The sequence below is a fragment of the Aptenodytes patagonicus genome, chromosome 11, assembly GCF_965638725.1.
Source record: "Aptenodytes patagonicus chromosome 11, bAptPat1.pri.cur, whole genome shotgun sequence".
NCBI lineage: Eukaryota > Metazoa > Chordata > Aves > Sphenisciformes > Spheniscidae > Aptenodytes > Aptenodytes patagonicus.
The window spans coordinates 24,574,094-24,583,457 of record NC_134959.1 but is presented as its reverse complement, the minus strand read 5'-3'; the positions used below and the strand labels follow the sequence as shown (position 1 = coordinate 24,583,457).

The 9,364-nt window shown below is 57.7% G+C and overlaps 1 protein-coding gene across 1 annotated transcript in view; it reads left to right on the top strand.

Moving 5' to 3' along the window:
* Window positions 1–8,467: 8,467 nt before the first annotated feature.
* CNGB1 (cyclic nucleotide gated channel subunit beta 1) overlaps window positions 8,468–9,364 on the top strand; it is a 31,064-nt gene continuing 30,167 nt past the window's right edge. The window contains exons 1-4 of the mRNA XM_076349225.1: window positions 8,468–8,566; window positions 8,830–8,879; window positions 9,022–9,093; window positions 9,210–9,339. Coding sequence (XP_076205340.1) covers window positions 8,468–8,566; window positions 8,830–8,879; window positions 9,022–9,093; window positions 9,210–9,339 — 351 coding nt within the window. The remainder of the gene's footprint in view (window positions 8,567–8,829; window positions 8,880–9,021; window positions 9,094–9,209; window positions 9,340–9,364) is intronic.

Sequence of the window (9,364 nt, the reverse complement as noted above, 5' to 3'; positions counted from 1 at the left end):
CATCAGGGCTGTGCGCTCGGGGTCCCGTGCCTGGGGGAGAGGGGGTGCTGTGGGGAGCTTGGCGGGGACAAGCCCAGGTCCAGGTCATCAGCCAGTGCCTGTGAGTAGGTGCCTCCAGGTTCGAAAACATCTTGGTGCGGCATTAGAGCATCATTAAGTAGGACTGGCTGTGGGCCTGTGGTGACTCAGTCTCTTCATCTTGTTTGCTGCCTTGCAACAGCCCAAATCCCGTAGAAGCCCGTGGTGGCTTCTGCTGCCAGACCTCGGTGCTGGCAGGCGGAGGACCTGTGCGGAGTGGGCAGCTGAGCGGCCACTGAGGGCCTCAGGTATATTTTTATAGGAGACTGTCTAGTTGGAAGCAGCTGTGTTGCGTAAAGGTGGGCTGGGGGAGCAGGTCAATCTCTGTTGCTGTGCCTTTGGGTCGTGTTTTGTACTGTGAGGTGAGAAGTGATGGAAATAGCAGGAGGCATGTGAATGTCAGGAGCGTGGTGCTGGGTGGGGAGGCAGCGGCTGGCCTGGGGGGCCGATGTCCCCTGGCCATCACACTGCGAAGGGCTCTCTGCTAACTGCTGGCGTTTCCTTTTCAAACCAAAGAGCAGTTGCAGCCAAAGCCTCTTGGGAGTAAAACGCGTTTCTACTCTGTACCTGTGTTGCACTTCACTTCTGACATTTATTTCAAGAGACTTTCAGGCTTCTTCATGCTGCCTCCGCTTGGCCTCACACACTCATCACCCCACAGCACCCAAGAGTGTCGCCGTGCTGGAGCTGGTGTTGCATCAGCCTCATGACAAGTGCTCGCGCGTGTCTTCAAGACCTGGTTGCCAGGCTGCCTGAGGATGCTCTGTAGGGCTGGAGTAGGGGATGGTCCCTCCCGAGGGGTTGTTCTCTTCGGCAGGCAGCTTGAGCATAGGATGCCGCTGGGGACGCGGTGAGGAGGGTTAGGCTGGCCGAAGGCAGCGTGGATGTTGTCCAGGAGATATATCCTGCTCTCTAGGGCTGCTGTTCCTCTGGCTTTCTGTGTCCAGGAAGAAGGTAGTCTGTTACCTGGGCTTTTTTCCGATCTTCACTTCCCCTTACCCTACCTACAGGATGCCTTTAGCTGTGTCTCAGCCCCTTCCCCTCCACAGCTATTTTGCTTATACTTTTGTAAGACCTTCTAGGCTTCTTTGCCCTGTGTTCAATTCTTTATTTGTAAGCAGCGGTTTGGTTTTCATCCCTTTTTCCATTTTGATTGCGAGGTCTCTTCCCCCTATCCTCCCCCTCCTGCCCCAAATTCCCCTCCCAGGCTGGATCCAGGTGATACCAAACCACTGATGATGAGGTCAGGTGTTTGGGACGCAAATCTTGCTGGAATTCAGTGGGTGCTTCTGGTCCTTCCCCCGTGAGGTCGTCCATCTCGCTGGGCACGGGCGATGCCTGTGGCCTGGCAGCTTGGCTCAGCTGGGTCACGTCCGTGGTACAGCTGGCTCTGGCAAGTGAGTCCGAGCCAGGACCAGGAGCCAGAGCAGAGCTGTAGGAAATGGGCACTGGGGTGAGAGTGGCCATTTCCGTGATGGGTCCCTTTGCCACATCTCCAAGGCTGGGGGTTAAGTCAGTGAAGGGCTGTCAGACGTTCCTGGGGAGAAGTCATGGCGCTGGGTTGGGGTCGGACCACTCAGTTCCCCTGGGAATGCCTGCAGAGCGGCTGTGTGCATCAGGCAGGTGGCTGAGCCGAGTTAGTTGTGGCATGGACACCCCTGGGACCGCGGCCCTGCCAGCTCTCCGGGGAGCAGATGCCATCCCTGCAATCTGGTTGGGAAGATGTGCACGGTCTGGTCTTGGAGCCCACGCGCTGGAGTGGGGGGCGAGGGGGAAAGTGTCCTCTGATAGTGGTTTGGGACCATCTCTGGGCACTCAAGCCTGGCCTTGCACCATTAGGAGGGAGGAGAGCACTTTCTACACTTCCCTTGGGAGTTTACCATCAAGTCCAGGCTGCAGCCAGAGCCTGGCTATTAATAATAAGCAAAAAAACTTACTGTTCTTCAGAGTTTGACTCTTCCTCCGGTGGGTGGCAAGTTCACCTGCAGGAAGGTTCCTGCACACGCAGGCGTAATGCTGAGATGCAATAACGGCAGGCCGGCAAGGTTTGGGGATGGCAGCTCTCCCCTGGGCCCTGGCGAGCACGGCTTCTCCCCAGCTGCCAGGCTGCCTCTGCAGCGTCTTCTGGCAGCCGCCTCCACCGCTTTCTGGACATGAAGGTGCTGCTCTCGCAGCGTGCCCAGGATGCTCGGCAGGGAGAACAGGACTGCAGGTGGGAGCTGGACCATGGGCTTGTCTCCGAATGCCTCCGAGCCGTGGATCCGAGGGATTTCATGGCCGGTGAGGTTCTCGGGCTCCTCCTAACCTGCGCTCGTGCCTCCGGCAGAGTTCCCAGGGCTGTGGGAAGTTGCGGCCAAGGATGATGAGGTTTGTGTGGCTTGCAGTGCCTTTAACACTGCTCTCCGTGTGTTTCTAAGATGATACTCCATGTATGTGTGTATATATATTGTATTAACACATCCCGCTCTTCTGTGTGAGTGTCAAATGGTTTTGCTTTACTAATAAATTTATAGTTATTTATACCTTCCTGTGGATGTGTAAGATTTGTGGAGCGGAGGCCGTGTGCCGGGCACTGCCTTCCCTGTCTGTCTTTGTGCTCTGTCTGGCTCCGCTTGGTATTTTTTTTCATGTTTTCTTTCTTTCCCCTGAACTTTTTTGATGGAGAAATGGTGGTTCTTCCGCCTGGTAGCCAAAAGTCGAGACAGAGGGTATGGGCAGGCTGCCAGGGGCCAAAAGCAAATGCAAGCAGAGTCTGCAATGTGGTTTTGCCCCTTGCTAGAGGCGGACTGCTCCCTCCCCGAGCACAGCTTGCTGCCAGGGCTTCAGGGCAGAAGCAGGCAGGATTCTCTGCCTGTCAGAAAGGAGTGCCTGTTTAGGAGGCAGAAGCTGATGCATGTTGTGCTCCGAGGACCCCAGCCCCACGCACGACTGTTTCAGCTTTCCCAGAGGTTTTTTTTGCATCCCCCCCATCCTGTGATAGCAAGAGAGGAGCCCGCTACCTGCAGATGGCCTGACTTGTTCCATCCCACACCCAGGCCAGGTGAGGTGTGTGTTTGTCTCCGGATCACTGAGAAAATGCTTCTGGCTGAAGGTTTGGGAAGGGGATGGGATGGGAAACAGAGGCAAGAGTGGGGACAGCACTCGCCCAGGATCCCACGGCTGGGAGATGTCTCTACATCCCTTCCCGGCTGGCTGCTCCATTCAGAGCTCCTTACATTACAGCAGAGGTGCTTGGGAGGAGGAGGAGGGAGGATGTCCATGTTTTGGCGAAGGGGCAGGACCCCCTTCCCCTTTGCTGACGCTGATACCAGGTCACCAGCCCCTCCATGGCAGCCGTGCTGAGCCCCGGGAGAGCGTTAGTGCCACCGAGCAGGATTGTGCCTGGTGGCAGAAGGGTGATACCTTTCACAGCTGCCCTAATTTCTTATTCCTGGCTGGATGATTTCCGTGGGAAGATGAAAAGTTAAACTGCAGCCGATAGTCCTAAGCTGTGCCCGTGTTTGAACTTTGTGGTTTGAGGAAATACTCCGTATCCTCAGGGCAGGCAAGCAAACTGCATCGGCACCACCGGTGCTTTATATGGGCTTTACTTTCTCGTCTTTGATTTCCCTAAATCACAGCAAAGCTGTGTAATTTTTGCACGTGCCAGAGCCCCAGGCTGGGGGAGGACCAGGAGCGGTTGGTGGGAGCAGCATCCTCTCGGCACCTTATTAAGAGCCCCTTAAGGTCTGGTTGCTTTTCCAGAAGACCTTACCTACTTGGCAGCTGTTTTCCATGCAGGCATTGTCGCCGATCCCTCTTGCCTTACCCCACGAACGTAAAAGCTAAGGATGCAAATGAAAGGACAGCAGAAGTGGATGGAAAGTAGTTCTCCAGCACACACGCCAGGAGTGCTGGCAGCGTCACCCAGGTGAGGAGTAGAACCTTCCTCTTCCTCCCGGGGGTTCCTCCTGGGCATTCACTTGCAGAAATATGTCGAAGACCTTTGTAGACAGGTCTGGCTTGAAGACGAAGTGTCTCCAGAATGTCCTTGGAGGAGATGCAGGTTTAGCCATCAGCAGATGCTGCTTTTTTTTTTTGGACCCCTCACTGCAGGATTTCACAAGCTTGAGCCTGCAAAAGTCCTCTTGAAACTGTCCCTGCATTGTTTTGGTCTTTCAGGCAGCACCGTCTTCTCGGGTGGGACCTGGGCAGCCTCCTGCGAGGTGGGACCTGGGCCAGGCTGTGCCCCAAGGGGTGCAGGATTCGGGCCTGTGCTGCTGATCCTGCTGCAAGGGCAACAAGTCGATTTAATGCTGCGCCTCTCCAGGAGCCACTGCTGCTCCCCAGTATCTTGCTGTTGGGCCCACCACAGCTTGCTCCCTTCACAGGGGTGATTTTTCCTGGTGATCCAGGGTTTTCAAGGCATTATGCAGCAGCCCCCTTGCCCTGCTTTCAGAGCCGAGGCTCCCCTGCCACCCCCAGCCCTGGCACAGGGGTCAGCATCCATCCCGCAACAGGGAGCAGAGGGTTTGCCCCCCTGCGTGGAGGCGTGCATTTGGGGCAGCTGAAGTTGCCGACAGATTGAACTGAGATTTTTTTTTTTTTTTTGGGGTGCTGGAGCATCTCCTGCCCCGGCACTCAGCACTCCCCAGCCCCTGCAGCCTGGTGATGGAGGCAGCGTCCCGGTGGTGGCCATCTCCAGGCTCATCCTGCTTCCCAGTGCAGGCTGGGCCAGGGGAGGAGTGGCAGTGGCCCATCTGCTCCGTGTGACGATGGCATATGCATACAGTGCTTTGGTGTGTTCGGGGATGCAGCTTGCCTAGCCCCTTGGCACCACCGGCCAGGGGCTGTGCCAGGGCTGGAGGTAGAGCGAGCGGCTGGGGAGGTGAAGGGATGTGCTAGGGCAACCCTGATCCCATTGCGTTGTGGGGGCTGGAGGTTTGCGAGCAGGTGCTGTGCCAGCCGTGGGCTGGGGGTCTGAGCCCACCCCAAGGAAGGGGAAACTGGGATGATCGGGGCTGCCTGGCCTGGGATGAGAGCCCTGCGCTCCTCTCCTGGCCACCATGGAGGGTTTGCTGCCGGTTCCTGCTGGGGCAGGGACAGCTCTGCTGGACGGAGTCACGGGGAGCAAAGTGAGGAGATCTGAGGCTGAGTAATGGCTTTCGTAGTCACAAGGCCTGGGACAATGCGGCAAGCACCTTTGGTTCATGTTTTTGCCATTAAAATCAGTGGCCAATGCTGAGCTGTAAGCAGTCATCACTCCACTTCAGAGTGAACGGTATCTCAGAAATACAGGGACACCTTTCGGTCAGCTTCCCCAGGCCCAGCAAGTGGGGAACGAGGTGCGATTTGGGAGACCGCTGCTCTGTGCCTCAGTTTCCCTAGCTGTGAACCAAACCTTCAGAGGTGCTGGGCTGGGGCCAGGCAGGATGGGTACCTGTTGCTTGCCAGGCTGGGGACACCCGTGGGGCCGGGGAAGGAAGAATCGGGCCAGGGGGCTCCAGCGCTGCTCCAGGGAACTCTGGCCAAAGACAGAAGCTGGGGCTGGACATCGAGCAGCGAAGCCGTGCCGATACCAGGATTCCGGGGTGTGACTGCGGCCGAGATTAGGTGCAATGGGAAAGGCCGGCAGTCACGCAGGCCCGGAGGTAAACGGATCAAGCAGCAACTGGCAGGCTCAGCAAGGGGAGGCTTAGCTCAGCCTGGCACAGCTTTGCTGCCTCCTGCCCCAGATCCTTCAGGGTCGGGGCAGAGCCAGGGGTCGAGCATCCTTGGGCACATCACCCTTGCATCACCTCACAGGGTTTTAGCAGCCCCACTGCTGCTCGTCTGCGCATCCCTGCACCCACCTGCACCTGGGCGAGACGACAGCCTTCCCCACAGCACTGCTGGGCTCGCACCTGGTTGGTGAGTGCCTGGGGTAGCTTTGGAGGCTCCAGGGATTTTGAGGATGCTCAAACCTGCTTGATTTGGGGGTTTTCTTTGCACTATCCCACACCAAAACCGGGCTGGCTGCTGGGAGCTGCAGCATTCGGGACAGCTGGGTGTCGGTAATCCCATTTGTGGGCAGTGCTGGGCTAATCCTTGCAGAGCCCTGAGCGGATTGGGGTATGTTTGGGGGCTCAGTGGCGAGCTGCGGTGGTCAAGCGAGCCCGCACATCCCAGGGGTGGCTTCCCGGGGAGGCGGTGGTGAGCGTGTGGGGGTAAGTGGCAGCGATGGAGGCGAGGGACGCGGCTGGGGTTTCTGTGGGGCCACCTCCGCACATCGTGGTGGGGTTTGGTGCTCTGAAATGGACCTTGAGGATGAGCTGCAGCAGGGGTGCATGTCCATAGCGGGGGAGCGATGCTGCAAGGGCAACAGAGCTGGGTAATGTGGAGGGGTTTGATCTGATTCTGGAGGGGAGGGAAAGACCACGGTGCTCCCTGTTCCAAATGGGGATGGCAGATCTGCACCCTGCTGCTTGCTCTCGGAGACTGGGGCCCTTCACCCGCTGGCGCAAGCCCCACAGAGCTGGCATGACGGGTGGTGGCACCGGCCGGTGCCTGCAGCATGGGGGGAATGCACGTGGCTGCCCGCTCTTCGGTGCCATCGCAGCCAAATCTTGGCTGCTTATTCCTATTTCTTCCAGCAACTACTTTTTTGGGGATCCACAAAAGTTTCTGCCCCTCTTGTTCGATGTGTCAGAGGAATGGCCCCAGCCCTCCGCTTTCCTTCCCAGGTCAAGGACAGGCTTAAAGTTCCAGGCTTTTACAGCTGCACAAGCTTATGCTGAGGGAGGCAGAGACCTTGGCTGTCGCGGGAGGCTCTCTCCAGCCCCGGGGGGCTTTCTCTGGGCTCAGAGGTGTACGTTGGCCCTGGGTTTCTTTGGGACCTGTGAAGGGTGGAAATGCCACTGTGCTGCACAGCACCACCAGGTTTTCCTTGCTGTTCCTGGGGCATTCTCAGCTCCTTAATCCCTTATACCCAGTGGGAAGTAAAAGGCAATTTCTTAATTGGTTTCTGGTCATCAGGCCTCCTGGGGGTTGTTTTACAGCCACCGTGTCCTGCTTTGGGAACATGGGGGTCTCTGGGAGAGCTGAGCCTGCCCATGGTGTGCCAGAGGCTGCAGGTGCCGTGTGGGGTGATGCTTCGGCCACATCCAAACCTGGCTCCCAGGCTTGCAGAAGGCAGGGGCAAGCAAATTGCTGAGGACGCATGTTACCTCACCCGGGAACCTTGGCTCATTAAGATTTAAGATGCCAGGCTTTGGACAGCCCCCGATGAACCACCTTGAGAGATTTGAAGGTGTTCTGCCTGCCCGAAAGCTGAGTGGCTTCCAGCCTATAACCTGCTGCCTATATGGGACTGGGGTCATGTGTAAACCTGGGATCAAAACTCCCTTGCAGTCTCCTGGCTGGGCTAAATGGAGCTCAGGGATCTGCTTTTTCTTGCCCTTCTTGGGTGTCTCCTGCGAGCAGCAGCGTGGGGGCCACCCGAGATGCTCCTGAGCCCCTCGTTGAGCAGAGTGGGGTGTCTTTGGAAGGGCATTTTGGGCACAGCAGGGCTCTTTGGAAGGGCAACAGCAGAAGACATCCCCAGTTTGAGCTGGGCGAGAGCCCCCAGCCCTTGTCCTGTACCCAAGCATGGGAACGTGCAGCATCGCTTGGGTCGCTGGTGCTGCATCCCAGCCTGGAGTCACATGGAGAATGGACGGGGGACCCAAAAAGACCGAGCAAACACCTTGAACAGCTGAATCCCTGCTCTGCAACATCTTATTTTTACCTACCCCATCAACATCTCGGCAGCCACAGCAAGTCAGCGCTGGCTGCCTTTGCTGCCCTTCCCAGGGGCCCAGGCAAGTGCTTGCCCCAGCGGCCACCATGGCCTTGGGCTGTGGCTGAAAGGTGATGGAGCAGAGTTGTTTCCTAGGGGCAGAACGAGTTGGTACGTGTGTTGGGGTGTGAACTTGTCCATAAACAAACTCTGCTCAAATGACTGTTGATATTCATCCCTCATGAAAAATGAGGGAGAGCGTAGAGGACCCTGAGCAGAGCATCACAGTTTCTGTGATCTATCTGCTTCTCCTTGCACAACCCTAGCTGTGGAGGGTTGTGCAAAAAAATCCTAAATGAGCAGTTACATTTAGGAAAATCAAGTTTAACTGAGCCTGCGAGCTTAAAATACAGGGCATAGTTTGCTCCTCGTAATGGTTAGGGGTCAGGGGTTGAGCCGGGTTTGGTCTGGCTGTGCTGTAGTGCCGTGTTTCCCAAGCAGGACGTGGAGACGGAAGGACGCCAAGGACCTTTTTGGGCTGCTCTGGGGACAGCGTGAGCAGCTGGTGTACCCGGTATTCCCCGGGGAACGTGCACCACTGCTGCTGGCCTCTTGCCGGCTGGAGACCCCTCCTCGCTACCTGCAGGCGGCAGGATGCTGGGCTGGATCGAGCGGGTGGTTCCCCAGCCCCCAGTGCCCCATCTGACGGAGAAGACCCCCCCGGCCCCAGTGCAGGACCTGGAGCCAGCTAAGGTGAGCGGAGAGCCAGCTTGGGAGGTACCGGGGACCCCGTGAGCATGGTGGAGAGATGCCCGATGCCTCTGCGTCCGGCACTGCGACACCCAGGGATGCTCCACAGCATCCCTGGGAGGGATGGGGTCCAGGATGCATTCCCCCTCTGAGCTGCTGGGAGGCAGCAGGAAGGATGGGGAATCCCTTGGGTTTGCAGCCACCTTTGAGCGGGGGACACTGACCCCTGCGCCTCACTCTGACACCTTCTGCCTTTTACCCTGAAGGCACCGACAGGAAAGGCCAGTGGCCCTGGGGATGCTGCTGACCGCGCACGCACAGAAGGTAAGCCTCTGTGGCGGGGGGACACGCTGGTGCGGGCCGCGGATCAGCATTCCTTTACCAGCTGGTACCCCTCCTGCCTGGCGTGCCAGGGGCTGGTGGAGCGGTGATGGGAGCTTGCTTTTGTTTTTTTTTCCTGCTGCCATTGAAGAAATGGAAAAGAAGGTGGGATTTGCGGTCCCCGAGGACCCAGGCTCTGTGTTTGAGAGGTATTGCTCTTGCACCCTCCAGTGTGCAATATGGTTTGCTTGGGATTTTGCTTTCAGTCAGGGGCTGGATGCCTGGGATGGGGGATCCCAGCCTGACCCACCCCCTTCCCTGGCAGCGTGGGGAGCAGTGTGCTCTCCTGGCTCTCCCAGGGGTTGGAGAAGGTGATTCCCCAGCCAGTCCCGGCCCCGGGGACACTGCAGGCGCTTGGGAAGAGCTTTGAGACAAGCATCGACGTTCCCGATCAGGTAGGTGACAGATCTGGGCAATGGT